The sequence below is a fragment of the Mustela putorius genome, unplaced genomic scaffold (genome assembly GCF_011764305.1).
Source record: "Mustela putorius furo isolate JIRA1106 unplaced genomic scaffold, ASM1176430v1.1 tig00000107_pilon_pilon_pilon, whole genome shotgun sequence".
Taxonomy (NCBI): domain Eukaryota; kingdom Metazoa; phylum Chordata; class Mammalia; order Carnivora; family Mustelidae; genus Mustela; species Mustela putorius.
In genome coordinates, this window is record NW_025421284.1 from 928,381 (window position 1) to 948,954 (window position 20,574).

The window sequence follows — 20,574 nt, forward strand, 5'->3', positions numbered from 1 at the left end:
TAAGTTCCTCTAGGGAAGGAGGCATGTCTAGAACTTGTCCTTCCCTATGTCAGAGTTAGTGGAGAGATGGCCAGTAAGTCTGGTTGACTGACTTACAGTAGGGGACTGGGGACAGAACACAGTATCATCACAGGTTATTTCTACTTGAAACATTGTAATTATTCAACTGGAACCTTTTTTTCTATGTGTTCTGATGAAAGCTGGTTGTTTAACACAGAGCTCCCCACACTGGAAAAGCCATACCCAAAGGTCACGTGACAAATTCTGCATTTCCCAAGCACTTTCCCTCAGGGTTTAGGTCAGTTCTCAGATGAGTCTCATGGGAGTTAACAGCCCAAGAAACTGAGGCTCAAACAGGTGGCATTCCTGCCAAGTCCCATGGACACAGCGGCGCCTGTCCTTCTAACAGGTCTTTGTCATAGTCGCAGATTTCCCTCTCAAAAAATAAGGTTGAATTTTGATAGAGTGAGCTTGAGAGCTAAAACATGGGGACCTAAACTCTGTTTTTTCCCCCTGAGTAATGGATTTTAGAGTCTGGGAGTCTTCTAGGGCATACGTGTGTGTCTGCGTGTGCGTGTGTGTTACGTGTGTGTTGCAGATGTGTGCGTGTGTGTCTGTGTGTGCGGGACCGGGCCCATCTTCTTGCAGCTCACGTGGAACTTGAACAGGTCGGGGAGGACCGCAGACCCCAGGACCGCGGCAGGGGCCCAGGAAAGCCTCTGGGCGGGCAGGAGAAGCATGCCCGAGGCTGAACGTGCCCTTCCTCCAGCTCTCTAAGCTCGGCCCACGTGAACGTGCGCACCCCTGTCCAGTTGTCCCCCTGCTGTCTGTCAGAGGAGGAGCGGCGTTCTTGGCCTGTGTGGAAAGGAGACCCCTGGCAGCCGCTTGCTGGGTCTGCAGCCGGCCTCCCGCCCACCCTGGGTGCCGAGGCAGGCAGGTCCCTCCTGTGGGACACGGTGGGACAGTGGGACACGGCCACGGCCAGGCTCCCCCGTCTGGCCAGCGTGGCCCTGTTTGCTTACAGTGATGCCTTCAGCCGCTGAAAAAGTTCCTCCAACTCAGAGTCAAAGCATTAATCGCATTTTCAACTGTTCTCCACTGCTTTGAAAATGAGTCTTACTCATTTAAGTGAAAAAGGGAATGTCTTCCACTAAAGAACATTTCCTTGACAACTTCCAGTGCCTGGCAAACCGACTGGAAGTCACATGCACAAGAAATCAAATTCAGGGTGTGCAGAGAGGTTGGGCCGCGTGTCTCCCCATCGCTGTTGGCAGCGACTGAGCCCAGCCGCAGGGTGTCGCAAGCGTCCTGGCTGCCCCTCCCAGCGGGGGGTGGGGGCACACCCAGAAACAGCCGCTCCTCCGACAGACAGACAGCAGGGGGACAACTGGACAGGGGTGCGCAAGTTCATGTGGGCTGGAGGAAGGGCACGTTCAGCCTCGGGCATGCTTCGGTCTTCAGTCGGCCAGCAGCCAGCCCGGAAGCGCCCGGGCTGCGTGGGGTCACATACGTGTTCTGCACGTCATGTGTGTGTACGCACCATGTACTGTCTGTGTACCCAGATGCATCCAAATGGTTCTTAACAGAAAGTTGCTTTACGTTTTGCATCAGGAGAGGGAAACATTGGGAAGAGGTAAGCTCAGGTGCTTTCCCCAGCAAGCAGCTTCTGTCCTATCTGTTTGGGATCCAGACCAGAATCCCATGACAAGGAGTAGCCCGAGGGCCCAAGACCAGGCCCTAAAGGTCAGAGTTCCAGGATGGAGAATTCCGCTTGGGAGATCAGAGGAAGGAATGGTTTCAGTTCTCGGGCATGGGGTTTCGTGACTATTACTACGCGGGGGGGGGGGGTGAGACCAGGCAGGCGTCCCGCACGCACGGCCGTCTCGTCTGGCCAGAGCGGCGTGGGAGGCAGGGGTGTATGAGAAAGGGTTAAAAATATCAACGAAAGCAGCAGGAGAGAGTAGATTTGGCGAATGACCGGTTGTGCCGGGAGCTGACCCCTGTCCTCTGAGGCCAGGTCTCACGGACCTCTGACAGCCCTGGGCGAGCAGACAGGTCCCCAAGTTACCGAAGCTCCCTGAAGAATTGTATGTGACCAGCAAAGATTTCTTCTCCCTCCCAGTGGGGAAATGGCATCGGCAGGACCCGAGTTTGGCCAAATCAACCCCCCACGCTTCCTGTTAGCTTCGGGTGGCCTCCCTGGTTGCTTCCGGGGACCATGTTAACGCACTGAGTTTTTTGCGGAGACTGTGGGTTCCTAAGGCTCACTTTTTGTACCTCGCTGGAGAATGTCGTCGTGGTATTTGGAATATTGAGTTTTAAAGACTGATGAAATGCTTTAAAGGGAAGGCTAGCCCCCAGTGACTGGATTCCGGAGGCAGGTGTCAGATATGCATGATTTTATTTAAAATGTGTCCAATAAGGTTTTCCACCTGGGATGAACATTTTTACCTCTTCCCACGTATTGTTATAAACCGTGCTTCCTCACTTCATGGAGTTTCTTAGAAAGTTCTAAGTAACTTAACAGAAGAGAAAAATGAACATGTGGGTGAAGGAATAACGGCGAGTTGCTATGACAGCGAGGGTGTTCACGCATCACACAGCCCAGCCCCCGGGGACACAAGTGACGGGAGGGTGAGGGACAGACCCGGTCATGCAAGCCCTCGGACCATCACGTGGTGTCCTTTGGCAGTTCTGGCATTCCCTGTCACTAGCACAGAGAGTAACATGAGTCCGATGATTCAGGGAACGGGGAAGTGTCTCTCGCTTGTGGTGGTGGGTTGACCCACCGGGAAGAGACAGAAACACAAATGTGGAGTTGTAGGAGCGTTTCGGAGTACCAAGGGGGCTGTCCCTCTGCGGAGCCCCAGGGAGCCCACGGCGGCCGCAGCAGCCCTGCCTTCCATACCGGGCCCAGCGTGTCGCACGGGGACCCCATGTTCACCAACGCGGCAGTCGCTGTTTTAAATCACGAGAACCTGGCGATATGGAATTTGTGTTTTCAGGAGCCAAAGGTCATAGCACGAATGAGGTCTACATGTCGTCACATGGGGCCACAGGGAGACACGTCTCCAGGTTAGGTCGACCTGCCAGGGAGAGCAACAGAGACACAGAGCACAGCGAGGCGGGGCGTTCCTGGTACGTGGGAACGTGCTGTGTACGGTAAGTGGGTCGAGCAGCGGGCCCTGGGGCTCCTGCCTGCTCCTCGGAGCTGCTGTCTGGGAAGAAGCCAAGGGCCGTGTGAGGGGTGGGCGGGGTGGGGGGGCAGGCGGGCTGGGGAATGTCACCATCTCAGCATCGGTTCTAAAGTGACGTCGAGATGGCTGCTCGTTGACAGTCGAACCTAATCCCGAACGGTGCTGGCTCCCTCGCTCTCCCTGTAAACACATCTGTTCATCAATAACTTAAACGTCTCCTTGGCATTCGGGATTCAGTTCCGGCTGGAGTAGAAAAGGGTGAGGATGCTCGGTGTTGAGGAGGAGATGTTGGGAACTCGTGTGAGTGGACAGGTGGCTGGAGCGTCTCCCGCACGTCCGGCGCGTCAGCCGTCGGACACGGGCGGGGTCACCCAGCCGTACTTCTCATGCGTCTTCACCAAACTCTTGAAGGTAGCTTCGGCTTCCTTGCGGCTGAAGGACTTTTTTGATTTGCCGGCCTTTCTACAGATCCGCCCCTGCAGGAGAGGGAGAGAAAGCCCGGTTAGAAGCCCGCTTGATGGCACCGAGCAGCGCAGGGCCGCCGGGCTGGCGTGAGGGAGGGGCGCAGCCCGGCTTCCTCCGACACCTCATTCCTAGCCTGGGAAGCACCTGCTCCACACGACACCCCCCACACCCCCACCCCGGGTCCCTGAGGCATAGGACAGAGGGCCAGCTGCCCCACGGAGCATCCGCCACCCGCAGAGACAGCGGGGTGTCCCTGGGGCACAGCGGGGCTCCCAAGGCCTTCCCTCCCCTCACAGGACGCTGAGACGGGAATTCAGTTAGATGTGCACATTTCTAGGTTCACACGCACACTTCCAATCTCTTAAAATTCAAGCCCAGGAACAACGGGTGAATTTCTTGTAATTCGTGTCACGTGGGGGCCGCTTCATGAGAAGGCGGGTGGGGGAGCCGTTTCCGGGGAGGAGCGAGGCTGTCCGAGAGTCCCCAGAGGGAGTAAAGGTGACGGTCCGCCGCTCCTTATACAATCCCGGGACGGGGGGCTAGGCCTGTCCCCCTCACCGGGAGCAGGTGTTTCTTGCCCGAAAGATGGGACATGTGTGTCTGCAGTGCCGTTTCGGTTACGGCACACCTGTGGGCCTGAGCCGGAACCAGGCCTCAGCACCAGCAGCCGGGCTGGTGCTCCCTTGGACAGGCTTCCAGGGCGGCGGCCGCCTGGGTCTGTGTGAGGACAGGCAGGCAAGGTCCTTCCGCTCACAGCCGTCTCTGGAAGCCCATGGACAGTGCTGGTGGGAAAACAGCCATACCGGCCTTGCCACTCACGGGGAAAACAGCACTAAAACTAGGAATGGAGGACTGTGTTATGCTCTTAAATTCAGGGCATATGGTTCAACATCTGTCTTTTCAACACTGGAAACGGAGACCCATGCCCAGGGAAGGAGCCCGAAGTCCAGAGTTACAGCTGTGTCCTGCCCCCTCTGGACATCTTTCTGGCTGAACTCGTCCATCTGCCCACGAAGGCCCATTAATGCCACCTCGTCTAACCTGCTGCTCGGTTCACGTCAAATGCGCTTCTAAAGGGACAAAGGAAGACGGAAGAGAAGAAGGCAGGAGAACGACATTGACTGCCTTCCAGAAACTTCCCCATGCCTCTCCAGGATCTGACTCCTAGTTTTAATTTTAGAGCTTCCTACTTTGCTTAAATGGTATAGTAACACTTGATGAAAAGGGGCCATGAATAACTAATACATTTACAATTATCATCCTGATGGGGTGAGACTGAAGTCTGGAGTCGTTTCGTTAAATACAAGCACATGCATCTTTGCAAGGATGCCAGCAGCAATCTCTGCACCAAGCGGAAGCAATGTCAGGCCACGTTCTTCTGTATAAAATGCACATTCCAGCCATCTCTGCCATCCTGGTCTAGAATACCGGAGGTTCGTGGTATGGCTTGATAATTCTGAACTGAAAACAGCCAGACAAATGCAAGCTTACGATAATCTTGGAATATTCCGTCGTTTTTGGCGTGAACACACACTTTGCCTGTTTTTTATGAAAGTCCCAACTATTCCAAAGCACAACAGAAAACCCCGAATGAAAAGAGCACTCTTTGTGTCCCTTTCTTTGCAGGAGATATTATGAACTTCATAAAGCCCCAGCACTCGGTCCATTCAGTGACCAGGAGGCAGAGCCCGCTGGAGATCTCTGGGCCTTCGAGGCCCTCAGCTGCCCGCAAAGACCTTTCCCTCCTCTGTAGTCTCTGGCATGTCAGTTTCTCGTTAACAGATCTCTTCTGTCCTCTTCTGATTGGCCGCTTAAGTTATCACCCAGGGAAACCCTGAGCTTGGGGAGCAGCACTCACATGGGTCAGCCCCTCCAGGGTGGCCAAGCTGCCTTTGCTGTGGTGCTCAGAGATGCCCAGTGCACCAAGAAGGGGATGCTCCATCTGCCCAGGGGCCCTGATGTTCAAGGCCATTCCGACGTTGAGCTGGCTCCCGTTCTGCCCCTACAGGCAGTCTCCTGTAACATGGACTGTGGGGTAACCTTTGGCCCAGGGGCTCTGACCCTCTGTATTTTCCTCTATAAAGCGGGGACCATGTTCGCTGCCTAGCATCATTACGAACACCATAAGATACTGAAGTTAGAAGCACTTTGAAAACTGTAAATTGTTACAGTTAATTGAGAACTGTTTTTCTCATTGTCATGACATTCATATTTCTTCCTTGTCTGTTTCCATATAACTAATAACCAAAAAGTCTCTTCTGGAGGGTTTCCTGGAATAACTCCTGTTTCTCCTAAAATACCTCTACTTGCATTTAATGCGAAACAACCTGGATGTGACAATTTGCTCAACCCACCGTGAGAGCTTTGTGGGGTCACCAAGACTTTAGATGAGTAAACAGCCTCCCTCTCCTGAGCCCCCAACAGTAAATGTGTGGTCATGAACAACCCGAGGACGTTTCCCTAAAGACCTGAAAAACATCTCTATAACACTGATGCGGAACAGGGCTGACGAGAATACAGTTCTCTAGGGCTGTGTTTGTTAAACAAAACCGTTAGCTGGTACTTCGGCTTGTCTTTTTTTTTCCCCCCAAAGCTTTTTGGGGCTAATCACCATAATCCAACATGAAAAATTCATACAGCCACACATTTCTACACTTTTCTACACGACTAGAAGCAACTCCAAACCCAGGGCCTCCATTCAGTCCCCTGGTCTTCTGTGGTTTCCACGAGCCCAGCGCACACACCGAGTTTCATTCAGTCGGTCAGTCGGGTGCAAGGTTTGAAAGACAAAGTGACAGTGGCCCCTGCCTGTGGGGACTTGGAGCCCATCACGGCATGGGTCGCTGAGACAGAAGGCGGACATCAGGGCTTCCCAGCCTCAGTCCAGTCGGCGTCATGGGCCCGTTCCTTCCTGCTGGGGATGGTCCTGTGAACGGTAGGACGTTAAGCCGCATTGCTGGCCTTCACCACTAGAGGCGCTGGTCCTCCCGGAGTTACGACAACTGCATTGTCTCCGGACAGGCCAAATGTGCCCGCAGAGGTAAAATCAGCCCTTTTGAGAATGGCTGGCAGCAGGGCTTTCTATGGTGGAAACGATTCTGGCCCTCACCAAGCTCAGAGGGAAGGATGGGTTCCATCGTGGGGTTGGGGGGTTGGGGGGGCAGCCCTGGTTGTCTGTGCATCGAGGAAGACGTCTGTGTTTCATGATACTTGAGCTGAGCCTTCACATACGGGTGGCAGGTGCTTACCAGGCCATGGTGACAAGCAGAAGCTGAAACAGTTGGCTATATTCAGAGTAATGGAAGAGACACTTGGCGAATTTGGGGCTTGGAGGCCGTGTGTGTGTGTGTGTGTGTGTGTGTTGGGATGAGAGTGCAGAATTCAGTGGACCTGGCTTCAGATCCCTGCTCCGACACTTCCTGGCTGTGTGACCTTGGGTGAGTAACTTAACCTCTCTGAATCTCAATGTCCTCATCTGTAAAATAAACCTAAGAATAGTGTGATATGACCCTGGATTTTTATAGGGACTCAACATGTTAATACACGTAAGATGCTTGGCACAGTGCCAGGCACAGGGCGGACACAATAAACGGAGCTTTTTGTTTTTGGGACTATCACAGACCATCTTACCCTTTGACAAAGCTGGCTTCATTCTGGCCTCTTGAAAACACACACACACACAGTTTCTGTCCTTTGCATGGCCAGTATGACTTGGTTTGTCCTGTCACAGAGTGTCCTCAGGCAGGTCCCATATCTGGCATTTATGGGGTTCATTCTCCTGCTTTTTCAATCATGTCTATTATAACAGGAGGAGATAAATACACTCATTCTATGTTTCTTCCTTGATCAGATTTTTCTTTTACTTCTAGGTTTTCTTTTACTTCTACTTTTAGATATTTTTAGATTTTTCTTTTTCTTTTACTATTTTATTTTTCCTTGCAAACCTACTTTCGTGGCATTTCTATATTTCACTTGCCTGTGAATTATAGGCTTCTGTTCTTTCCAGACTCCTCATGAGAAGTTTTGGGGTTCTTTCTCTCATTTCCAGGGCTGAATTACAGAGTGGCTACTCGTTTTCAAAGACTTTGAACATGTAATTGTTAGTCTAAGAGCTCTCATAATCCCTAACCCCTCTAACACGGGTTTCTAATGTGTGCTGTGTTGGGTCAGCTTCGCTCCGTACCACGGCTGTGTGTGGGAGAAACTTGGAGCAAAGAAGGTGCTGGGCGTGGGGAAGGCGCCCTCTCGGGATCTGTGAAAGGAGCCCTGCCTGGAAAGGCAGCCATGATTTTGCCTCTCGTTAAGGCCTGATGTGCAAAGCCGATCAATCACACAATTCTAGAGACAATAATTCTGTTGTCTCTGTAACAGATGAGGCAGCTTCAAAGAAGTGTTTCCAAATCCAGATAGTTACACGGAGCTGCTGGCCAGTGAGGGAAGGACTTGAGCTGGATCCTGTCCCAGGATCAAACAGAAGCTGAGTGTGGAACACGCTGATAGGATCCTGCAGCACTTACCACGGACCTGGGCACGCGTGTGAGCACATGTGGGTACCTGAGTGTGTGTGTGCACATCTGCATGCTGGCATGCATCCAGGCCTTGCATGGGTGTGTGCACACGTGGGCATCTGAGTGTGTGTGCACACATGTGTGTGCATGCCCAAGGACATACCTTGTCCATACCAAGGACAGACTTTTGCATGAGTACCATGTGTTTGTATGTGCACAAGTGTGCACACAGTTAATCATTGGTGTGCAGTGACTCCTCTGTGCTTGTGTGTGCGTGTGTGTGGCTGTGCTGGTGATATCTGAGCGGCAAGCAGGGCTATGAGTGTCCCTGTGGTGAAATGGCCGCTGACGGAAGCCAACAGCAACCCTGAGGGAAGCCCCGCACTCCGGCTGAGTCAGGGAAGCCCTGGGCCTCGTGAGCCCATGTGCAGGATGGTCAGTTTACAGTGGGAGACCCCCACCTCTGCCTGCCAGGGAGTCTGTCCAGCACTAGCCAAGGCAGGGAGGGGGAGTGCCGAGGGACTGGGAGGGCAGAAGGGGGAGGGGCAGAATGATGTGATCCTACTGACATCTGGGGCTGGACCGTTCTTGGCTGTGGGGGCTGAACCACGTGCTGTCGGTTGCTCAGCAGTGTCCCTGGGCCCAGCCCAGCAGATGCCAGAGCAGCTCCAGGCCAGCCGTGATCACCACGATGTGTCCACAATGGCCAAGTGTCCTCTGGTAGCTCCTGCTCTGGGCTGAGCAGGGAGTGTGCTGGGCGAGCGCACATGGGTGCACTTTCCATGGTCTGGGGGCTAGACAAGCAGGGAAGACTGCCTGGAGGAGGAGCTTGGGGGTGGACTCAAAGGACAAGTTGGGGAGTGTGTGTCCTGGTGTTCCTGGGAGGACAGAGAGAGAGGTGGCAGGGACCGGACATACATTCGTTCCTGGGGCTTCTGGAACAGAAGGCCAGGCCAGGGGGCTTAAATCAACAGAAATTTATTTTCTCAAAGTTCTGGAGGCCAGAAGTCCAGGATCACGTTTCCTATTTCTGGGGCTTTTAGAAGAGAATTTGTGCCATGCCTCACCTCATGAGGAACCCCTGCCTTGCAGATGCATTACCCCAATCTCTGTCTTCATGTTCATGTGACTTTCTCCCTGTGGGTCTGTTTCCAAGCTTCCTTCCTCTTACTGGGACACTGACCATTGCATTAGGGCCTGGCCTAACCCAGCATGACCTCATCTGAACTTAACGTCTGCTAAGATCCTTTGGGTGAGGACGACACATCCATAGGTGGTGGGTGGGGTGCTCGGTCTTTCTGCATATGTGTGGGGGACACAACGCTTCTCACTCCAGAGGCAGTCGGTCGTGATAGCTCCTCAGCCACCACCCTGCAGTCTGGTCCTCTCCCGTGGGGGGCAGATCACAGGGTTGGGTTTTCTTTAGGGATGCGTCACTTGGGATATGGATGGCTGGTCAGGTGTGAGATGTTGGCCACTTAGAGAAGAATCTGTTCTGTGGCTAGGGAGGCTTGGGGCACTCTGGGTTTCTGATCCAGGAGGAAACAGGTTTCCAGAATCAGATCTTGTGTTCCTTTCAGAACTGGGTTTGGGATGTGTGTTAGAAATGCAGAGTCCAGAGTGCTCACCATTACAGCACCAAGGGCAGGAGGAGGCTGCTGGATGTTGGGCTCTCTCACCACAAGGTCCAAATGACAGATGTGGGAGGGTCCCCAGGGGGAGAGAGGAAGGAGGGGACATGGCCACTGACTCCTGAGTGACTTTCTTTCCCTACACCTGTCTCCACCCCGAGTCCTGCACACAGTGACACCTGCCTCGGCAGTGAGCCTTTGGAGAAGGAGAACCAGGAATGGGCCTGTGTGCAGTGGTGAGACGCCAGGTGGGGCACAGTGATGGGGGAGCTCGTGCCACACACTAGTCACACACGCCCAGGAGAGGGAGAGGGGAGTGGTTGGGGGGCCAGGCAAGAGGAGAAGCAAGGAGCCGAGGGTAGAGTGGGCGGGGGCAATCGAGGGGGCAACGGGAATGCCACAGCTGGCAGTCGGCACACGGATGCCCAGTGAGTGCCGGAAAACCGCCCACGCTGTGTGTGTGACGCTTCCTTGATTGAAACTTTAAAAACTCTCCTTGGCCTTATACTTTAGCAATCTCTGCACATCGATACCAAACAAGTCTGGTTCTCAAGCACAGCCTGGCTATAAAAAAGTCCCAAGAAAGTAACCTATATTTCCCAAAGCTCTAGTAAGCACCAACCCCCAACAGACCTCATGTGGCTTGTTGGAGGCATCAGGTGAGAGCAGGTGAGGGCGACACACAGGGCTTCACCCAGGAGCCTGGTGGGCGCAGGCAGGGGTGAGTGAATGAATGAGCGCTTTCGGCCGGAGTCCAGCTCCCTGTCCCAGTAGGCCAGACAACTGACCAGCTTTCCCATGGCACTGACTCTCACCAGAGCAACGTTCCAGAATATCGCCCAGGATACAAAGCCACTTCACTCAGGAAGGACTGTTTACACCAGAGCACTCTAGAATTTTCCATTGAGAAATCTTATGTAACCGATTTTCTTCCAAAGTCTCCAATATTTCCCAATGACTAGGTAATGAATGTACTCAATCTTCTCTTCAATTTGTGAGCATCTTGGGACGTCAAAGCCAGCGTCAGTTTCATACAAACTCTGGTAACATTCAGTAGGGGTTAAACTGGAGCCGCCTTATTTACTATGATCGTGAGTCATCCTCAAGCCACTGGCAGCACCAAAGGCAGGGTTCGTGGGTATTTCTGATGCATGCAAAACATGAGCATTTCTTTCCTCTACACTTTAAAGAAAGTTCTAGCAATTACTGAATCTTTTTTTGAGACAGATGGTCTTTGCCCTGGAAGAAGGAAGCAGAGAAAAAACCCTTTTCACTAAAAATTTAAATTGTTTCAGATAATCGTTTCAAAAAAATTTTTTTTTTGGAGATTCCACTAATACTTATACTTCTGCATAAGCATCTGGGCCCCTGTGGGTTTCATGAGCAGCACTGGAACGCAGTAAGTGACAGCTAGATGTCCTTATTAAAGGCAGCCGTGATGGTTGTGCAGCAGACATCATTCTCAGGACGGGGTTTGAACACACCTGTTAAACCCGCCCTGGAAGCCCACCAGGGCGGCTTCGCTGTAATCGCCTCTGACTTCCAGCTGAATAAACAGACACAGAGGGGTCAAGCAGCGTGCTCAGAGTCTCATAGGATTTCAGGGCAGTGCTGGAGCCCAAGGCCAGGCTCTCGGAAACAAGATAACGGTTGTGGACGCGACAGGAGGACAAAAAGACACTGGCCATCGGCTCCATAAAATTGGCCCAGCCTGCCCTTCTCCCACTGGACGCGAGGTGCTCTGAGGTCCCTGAACCCCCATGTCCCTCTGCTTTGTAACATGGAGCTCCGGGCCTGCCATCCCACAGTAGCCACCGTTTGTTTAAACCCCGAGTAGATCAGTGCCCTAGACCTGCCCATTCTTCCCGCCACAGTGTGGACTTCGGTCGCCTCCTCAAGCCTGGATCCTACGTCTTCTGAGCAGGTGGGCCTTCCTCGGTGAGACACGTGTTCGCACATGGTCCCGGTCCCTCACGACGGCTGGCCGCCTGTCCTTTCCATTTTTGCTAGACAGAGAAAGCAAAGGGAGCTTACTGACGGGCCAAGCCAAGGATGCCGTGTTCCATTTTCGAGACCAAAGGATCGGTTCAGCCCCAAACAGCCGCTCCTTCAGTGTCTTCGACTTACGAGCCGAGTCCCGCTGCCTACGTGTGGGCGTCTAGCGAGGTCCCAGGAGCACGCGTCTGTCCCTGCTGTCATGGTGGACTCCCTGGGCTGCCTGGGAATGCAGTGCATCTCCGGTCATGTAAATCTCTCTCCCGGGGACCTGGCTCCGCTGGGATGAGCAGGTGTGCGTCAGTTGTCTCGGCCTCGATGACCCCTGTCCTCCTGTGGACAATTGCCCCGCGTCGTTCTACCCTGAGTGAACCACTGGCAGGAAACATGGCACTTCCCTGCCGGCCTGACCTCCGAGGTCGGGGCCCAGGCCAGCCATCACCCCACACCCTGGACCTTCCTCACGCACCCTATTTCCCCTTCCTTCCGGAGCACAGTTTGAAAAGGATGAGGCTCAAGTTCTTCCCCGGTGCCCGCTGGGGTTTCAGTCCACCTGTTCGTTCCTGGTGGCTCAGTCCCCACGGCACCCTCCTTTCTGGGCGCCGGGACCCCACTCACGCTGACTTGAGGCCGCCCACCTGGTCTGATGCCCCAAGCTGCCTCCATCGTCCTGTCCTCCAGGGAGGGCAGGGCCCGTGGGCAGCTGGGAATGAGCCGCGCTGACGGCTGCCAGCGAGGTGAGAGGCGCACGCTGCTCCCCTGTGCCTTCCGCCCCACAGAAGCCAGGTCGGCTGGCACGGGTCACTCACTCCTGCCACCTCACCCCACGACAGCGAGGGGCGACCCGCCTCCAGCCAGGCTCTGCTTGATGTTACGAGCCCCGCGCCCCCATCACCAGCGACACCCCCCACCCACGCCTGTCATTCCGGGTCGCGTGGAAGAGCATTCTCTCGTCTAGACAACAGTGACGGCCACACGCCGCTGCCGGGAGCTCCAACGAGAGGAGGGAGACCACGAATGTCGCTGGAAAATGAGACACTGGGGGGCCGCCGCTGGGGGGCCGCCGCTGGGGGGCCGCCGCTGGGGAGCCGCCACTGGGGGCTCGTCCGTCAGCACGGGGGCAGCTGTGTTCTGCTTTCTGGCCTGCCGGCGGGAGCTTCCTGAGTCTGACAAAATAATCCCAAACCGTGTTGTTCTGGAAAAATTACATCAAGAAGTAACACAAGGTTTTCACAGGCAACCAGGGTAACGTGGTTTTCCCCTCGAGATGCAGTCCAGTCTCAGGGGGCACGTGTGACTTCGCGGCGTGCAGTAGCCCTTCGTGGCACGTGTGACTTCGCGGCGTGCGGTAGCCCTTCGTGGCTCCGTGCCCTTCCCGAGCCCTGTGACTTGCGAGGACAGAGAAAGGCCTGGCCGCGTGACACGGCTGGCATGGGATCTTCCAAACCCTACAGGAAATTCTGCAACATTAAATAAAAAAAGCTCTTGAGACTTCGAAATCATTGGGAATCTTGAGAATATTTTCCCGAAAAATGTAAATGTGAAAATGCTATGATTTGGGCTCTAATTCTCTTAGCACCTCGTGAGGAAGGGTGGAGAGGGCCTTTCTGGGTCCCCAAGACCCCAGCATCCCTGGATTCCGGGGGAAGGGCCGTTTCTACCCGTCTCTAGGCCAGGAGGGGGCCACTCCTGCCATGGGCACGGCATGTCCCCGTGGGTGGCAGCTAGCATCCTGAGAAGACAGCTGTGATTGGCCTTTACGAATCCAAAGTCCGTTTTCCTGCCAAGGACGTAGTGAGTGGACGGGCCTCACTAACCCGATACGGCTGAAGGTCACTCCGAGTCGTGAAAGGGACAGAAAAGGGGCCCCCAGGACATCCCAGAGCACGTGCGCTCTCTGTACACGCTCAGGAGTCCTGGTGTGATCCCGGGGCGGGCTCTGTGCCCGTGGGGGATGCTGTCCCTCCCCCGTCGCAGGGGACCATCGGTGCCTCACAGCAAAGCCAATGATGGAATCTGTGCGCAGATTTTCCCCGGGGCGGTGCAGGCCTCCAAGCGCTGGAGAACTTCGGACGTGCACACACGGCAGAGTCAGTAAGTGGAGCCCTGAGAACACAGTTCTGATCTTTCCTGCGCTGGTCGCTAATGAGGCACTGATGAGGGGCAGGGTGCTGGGGGGAGGCGGCCCACTCCCCCACTTCCCGGCCATTAGCAGAGCACATGCTGCTGGGGGAAGAGATGGGGAGGGCCACCAGCTCCCCTGTGGTCCCCAGACGGAGGACCGCGAGCGTTCCGAGTCCGGTCAGTCACTGCTGGGTGAGGAACTTTGCCCCAGGCCCAGCAGGCTGAACGCACTGATTTAAACACAGAGGAGCAGCGTCATGAGTCACACATTCCTGCGGGGCCAGAGGGAAAATCCAGCACCCAGGACGGAGGCACGTTCTGGAAAGCTGCATTTCTGCACCGTGGACGTGAAGCCACCAGAATTCAGCATTTTGCCCCGAGGCTGGACTCTACTCCTCCTCGCGTTGTAGAGGAGGCTCCCACCTCCCGCCGGCTCCCACCCCTCCACGATCCCTGACCTGCCCTTCCTACCCCCACCCTCCACTGAACACTGGCCTCTCGTTAAATCAAGAGCTCTGAGCACTTAGCATCCACCGGCAGTGTGCTATGCGTAGGGGATAAAAGTAAGGGAGTCAAACCACTTCAGGGAACACACCAGGACCCCATCTTCCCACACCTGCCGGCGTTACGCAGGTGAGAGTCCCAACACGCGCATCTTCCGTTTGCAGGAAAACGCGGGGCAAAGATAGGGCACAAAAGAGCTAACTGTTGAGAAAGCCAAGAGTAGGGATCTTTCTGGAAGACGCAGTTTTCCGTTATAAAACAGTCTTAAGACTGCAATCAAGAACGGAAGTTGGTTCTAAATTCAAATTTCTGGGCTCTGGCTGAACAGCTTAGAAAACCGAGGGACTGATTTTGGCTGACCTAATAAAAATTAAAGTGATTTTCTATAAGCAACTGGGATGGCTATTATTACTTTTAGGTCATTACTTTGGGGATGCTCTGATTTCTACTCTTACTGGTCTGATGGTGTTGCCACAGGACCTTTTCTTTCTGATTAAGTAGAAATTATAATAAGTGAAGAATTCAACCACTGATTTTTATATACATCACTGGGGATCTTCAAACAGCGCACACTTTAGAATGCAGTATAGGTAAAGCTCATGCCTGTCACTGTCCTGAGAGCTTGCTGTGTACGGACTCACTCAGTCCTCACTAGGGACGAACTGCTACGACTTCCCTCATGATGGGGAAACTGAGGCTGAGTTCAAGTGCCAAGGTCACAGAGTAGGTAGGCAGTGGAACTGGACCTTGAGCTCAAGAAGTCGGGCCCCAGTGTCCATGCTCCCAGCTATGCTGTGCTGGAGACAGCAACAGCAGGTGACAGGAATGTAAATATGGGATGCCCCCTGCGGCGGCCCACACCTGGCATGTGCCTAGATCATGAGTAGGTTTGCATGATATTGGTGCAGTTTTTAACTGAGCATTTCCTGATTGTATTTCAACATTAAATCTATCCAATTGTGCCAGTCCCTTGTGGAAAAACAAAGGTCACTTTATTTACTTATATTGGACTCGTGGGTGCGCACACACGCTTTCTGAGGGCCAGATGATGAACCTTGAAAAATTATCAACATTGACCTCCAGGCTAGAATCCCAAAGCAAGGGCAGCACACACTTCCCCGCGGGTGTCCTGTGTGGTGTTCTACCCACGTTAGCTCATCTACGCGTCACCCACGAGGTATGCTTCTCACGGTTGTGCAAACGATCGGGTGGAGAAGAACAGGCAAGTGACTTCTCGGTGGCACAGAAATGGTAAATGACAGTGTCCCTCCGCACCCCCAGCCTGGGTCTGGAAGAGGCTGGAACCCCACGATGCAAACTTCTGGGAAATGGAGCATTCTGCAAACTGCGATCAGACAGTCACCCAGAAACACCAGCATCCCTGTGGCTCTAAGAATGGTCCACACCTCTGTGAAAGCCCAGATATCCCAGCCTCTCCGGGCCTCTCAGCCGCACGCAGACTGCCGCGTTCCCACCACCCCCCTCCCGGCCTGCCCTCGTCGTTCCAAAGAGCCTAAGAACCGGTGCTCCACGCTGGACAGGTGCCCACACAGATGGTGGCCGTGGGCGGTGGCCGTTAGGACCCCGTGTCCCCTGGCGCTAGCAGGCTAGAAACTTCTGCCCGCACTCAACGTCTAGCCCAACTTTGCAGTGAGTGTCATGGATAAGCGAACATGTTCAGCAAGCCGGAATTTCCAAGTCAATCTCTCCTGTTTACTGAAAACATCTCCCTCAATGCGGTCATGTTTGCCGTCAAAACGTCTGTGGGGGCTGGTCACGGGGCCGGCTAACGAGATGCCAGGGGAGTTGGGAGCAAACCACCCAAACACCTGTTCGCCGAGACAGCAGCTGGCCCCAGGCAGATCCTGCAGTGATGTCTTCAATGGCGAAGGCCAGTTTCTCGAACGAATCTTCCCGCTTTGTTATCTCATACTTATGGCTTGTGTTAAGATCCAAATACACAAAAATCAAACTTCTTACGCCTTCATATCTGAACTGGCAAAAACAATGGTTTTGCTCTGGTTTTGTCTGGCTGCTTGTCGCGACACTGAGAGGGTTTCTGTGGCACCGGGATGGAGGGTTTTGGCCATCTCATTACTGGTCTACGGTACAACTGCTACACCGAAAATCCTAAAGCCTTCGCTATTTTTTTTAAACCACTTACTGAGGTATGACTGACATACAGAAAGCTGCACGTATTTAAAGGGCACAACTTGCTGAGTCTGAGACATTGGCATTCTGATGAACTGCACGTGCTGGGCAGGTTAATGCTTTACAAAGCGCCATGTGCTTCCCAGCTCCCGCCAGTGGGAGCCCAGCTTGTGGCCAGTGCTGGCCAGTGGGCTGAGGCGGAGGTGATGCACGTCCTTCCGGGTGGGGGCCGTGAGGAGCAGAGGTGCTGGCCCATTCTCGTGCCCTGTCCCTGTGAGCTCCAGGGCCACGAGCTCCAGGTGGAGAAGCCACAAGGTGGAAAGGGGCCCCAAGCCACATCAGACCGTGTGCAGGAAGTACGTGTTCATTGGTCCTGCTGGATTTCAGGGGGTGCTCTGCGGCAGGAAGTAAATCACCACTACATGCAAAACTCGTCATTGAAAAAACTTACATGGGACTTTCGTGATTCACAAAAAGCAAAGAAGAGCAAAGAAGGGGTCTTGTCTACTTGATGTTAGACGGGGCGGCTGTTCCTAAAGGCAGAACAGTATGTGTCCAGGAGCATGCAGTTAAAGGAGTCATATTTACATGGGGACTTGTCACAGGATAAAAATGGCAAAAAAGAAAATAAAATAAAAGGCAGTGGAAAAGGGCCAGGTGGGCCAGAAGACAAGGCTGAGGAACCATGCTCACTTCACGCAGGGGAAGGAAGTTGGACTTCTGCTTAACAGCGTGTGGGGAAGACAATGGGCTAAGTTTAAATGCAAAGGCAAGTTTACAAAGCCAGTGGAAGAAAATAGAAGGGCAAATCTTGTGATGTAATGGTCTTCGCAGATAGCTTTTACCATGGAAAGATGGGGAAAGGAGCAAGCTCAGAAGTAGAGGTTTTTTTTTTTTTTTTTTTTTCCAATAAAAGATGAGACAGAACAACAGAGAGAAAATGCATATGTTGGAAGAAAATACTTACAACATGTAAAACCCAAACAAGAAACTATATCTGGCAAACAGAGAATTCTAAGAAAAAGCCAGATAACCAGAAAACCCAAAGAAAATTGGGGAGAAAATAGGAACAGGCCATTCAGAGAAAAGACTGAGAACAGCTGGTAAGAGCAGGGTTTAACGTCCGAGCTGACCGGTGATCAGAGAACTTTAGAACAGAGATAAGATACCACTTGCTCGCTGTCAAGGGCAAGACTCAGGATGGAAGGTAACACCGAGGCTTTCTGAGGAAGCGTGTGGACTGGCCAGGGAAGCCATTCTGGAAGATTCTGGCCATCCCTCGAGAAGGTCAGCACGCACAGGCCTGATGCCAGCGAGTCGCGCCTGGGCCCCGCTCCCTGGAAAGTCTGCACGTGTGTTCCGAGGAAGGCCAGGCAAGGAGGCGGGCGGCAGCAGCTCTGCGAAAACAGGAGCCGGAGGGCGGCCGGGGTCCTCCCCAGAGAGCAGATGAGGAAAGGGGTCGGCGACCGTCCTCAGGCTCATTTCTGGCCAGCCGAATCGCAGAGCTTTCCGTCCCTTACTTTGTAACTGCTGGTACTGCGCGCATTTTGTAAAGTAGGCATGTCTGTAATCAGAAAAACTCCGAAGAGCTCCAGAAGCTAGAACGGACATGAGAGACTGTCGTGCGTTCTTACTCAGTCTGCGCTTCTTCTGACCCCTTCATGAAACTGGGAGCGACGAACGGCGAGAATCCCAAATCACGGTGAAGATGATGACGGCAAAGACGGTGGTGATGGCGACGGAGGCTCTGATGTCCAGACGTCGCTCCTCACGGGCCCTGAGTCGACTGGAGCATCTGGAGATGGAGAAGGCCTCTTTCCAGAAAGCCCTCGGGGAAGGGCCCATGTTCCGAGGGGCCCATCCAGGTGTCATCCTGTCTCAGGCCCATCCCCCTTCTCAGAAGGACCTTCCGGTAACTGGACTCGAAGCTGGGACACAGCAACCGGCCTGCAACTCAGCCCCCGCCCGGGAGAGCTGGTGGCTTGTCACCGGCGCTCATGAACCCCGACGGCCACTGACCAATGCAGGGCCTGGCCTGACTCTCTGCCTGCGACGTCTCTTGTTTTCACGTCCACTGCAGGAGGGCAGCTGACCCGGGGGAGTAAAGCTGGGAAACTGGACTGCGCTGGGGCCGTCCACTGCCCTAAGAAACCACGATCACCGAGAAGGCAGATCAAAGTCAACAGAAACAGAGAAAATCAGTTTCTTTTTCACTTAATTGCTTTATTTGGTTAAATGCATGTGGGGGAGAAACAAACCCTACAGACCATTTTAATTAGGATATTGTGAAAGTCAGGGGTGTCATCCTGAAATTCACATGTGATCATCTAAGTGTATACTGTTGGAATAAGAAAACTACACACTTTAATAGGCCTTTATGTTTAATGAAAGCCTTGGATTATATATAATAGGGACCCAGTGCTTTGATATTTTGCTGGGTTCTCCGATGTTTGCGACATTTGTGGAAAAACTCTCTGCTCGTGGGACCCGTGGGATCGGGGCCCCTCGGCCGGGTGTGGGGGTGATGCCATGTGTCTTATGCCAGATGCAAGTCTGGACACGGAAATCAGGTGTTCGGGACTGAGGAGGGGCAGGGAAGGCTCCAACCACTGTTGCCCTCCCTCAGTGCTGGGATGGAGCCCGTCTGCTCGCTCCAGAGTCCAAAGCTCTGGGAAGACAAGCCCGGGGGGTGTTCAGGGTGGGCTGTAGGTCCACAGCAGTCCAAGGAAGCTGGGGGAGGGGCCCACGTCTCTGCGTATCAGTTCTGTTAGCTCTGCCGGGGCGTCCTCCAGGAGGGGGATCTCTGCCTGTTCGGGGGTCTCGGCGGCAGGCCAGTGGAGAGATTTGGGCATATTTTAGTTTGAATAAAATAGGAAAGCATGCAATGTGCAAAGTGCCCGCCCCAAACCTCTGCGTTGGACATGGTGGTCACCGAAACCAGCCGACCGATGAAAGTAACAACTAAGAGTCATTTTCTGATGCAACTGTAATTCGAATGAGTAAAATTACTGTAAAAATGGGACTGAGGGTTTTCAGGAAGGATCCTATGTCAGGGTTTGATGGGGACCTCTGAAATGATAAAAGCAAGTTCTGATTAAAGAATGCAGCCACTTGGAGGTTTCAGCAGAAAAACCAATTGGCTTTTTCTCTCTACGTCTGACCTTCCGCCGTCCACTACTATGGAATTCCTGGATCGCCGACTCTCGCTGGTGTTGGAAATAACCATCAACCTTCCGGTCCTTCTGAATTATCTGCACACCCTGCCACGCTCCACATCTTCTTCTTTGCCCAACATCCTCTTTCCCTGCAGCCCCAGACGGACACGTGTGCTGGGGAGGCCCCTCTCCGGGCCACCTGCCCCCAGGACTGAGCAGACCAGGCTTCCCCGAGGCAGACACAGACCCTGGGGTTAAGTGGAACACAGAAACACAAGCCAGAGAGGAGCCACAGGACAGGGGACAGTCCAGCGATGACAGGCTTGTTGAGACAGTGAGGTCTGGAGAGAGAGGTGAGAACAGGGGACACGGGGGGAGTGGCATGGGAGCAGGGGTGGGGTGACTAAGGGGACTGTGGAACAGTGAAATGGGGCCAAACGAATAGGGCCGGCAGGAATGGGGGGCTGGGGCAGTGCCCCACATGATGGATGGGCTCCCTTCCCCCCATAAAAGCACAGGGAGAAGAACCCACACAGGTGGGAAGGAGAAGGAAAGATAATGAAGGGGCTGCTGGTGGTGCAGTCGGTTAAGCGACCGACGCTGGATCTCAGCTCAGGTCTTGATCTCGGGGTCATGAGTTCAAGCCCTGTGTTGGGCTCCATGCTGGGCGTGGAGCCTGCTTAGGTTCAAAAAATAATAAAGGCAATCACGATGATCAGGAAAAAGTAGAAAGGGGAGATATTCTGGGAAAACCCAGAAAATTAAAGTGCTCTGGAAAAGCTGGAGCTCGTGCCGAGGAATGTGTGGTCACAGGAGCCCCGCGGAGCCCAGCTGTCACATGGGA

At 53.7% G+C, this 20,574-nt stretch overlaps 1 protein-coding gene across 1 annotated transcript in view; it reads right to left on the minus strand.

Moving 5' to 3' along the window:
• Positions 1–2,384: 2,384 nt before the first annotated feature.
• UBE2QL1 (ubiquitin conjugating enzyme E2 Q family like 1) overlaps positions 2,385–20,574 on the minus strand; it is a 35,665-nt gene continuing 17,475 nt past the window's right edge. Inside the window, exon 2 of the mRNA XM_045089191.1 lies at positions 2,385–3,673. Within this exon, the coding sequence (XP_044945126.1) occupies positions 3,542–3,673 (132 nt within the window). The 3' untranslated portion in view covers positions 2,385–3,541. The remainder of the gene's footprint in view (positions 3,674–20,574) is intronic.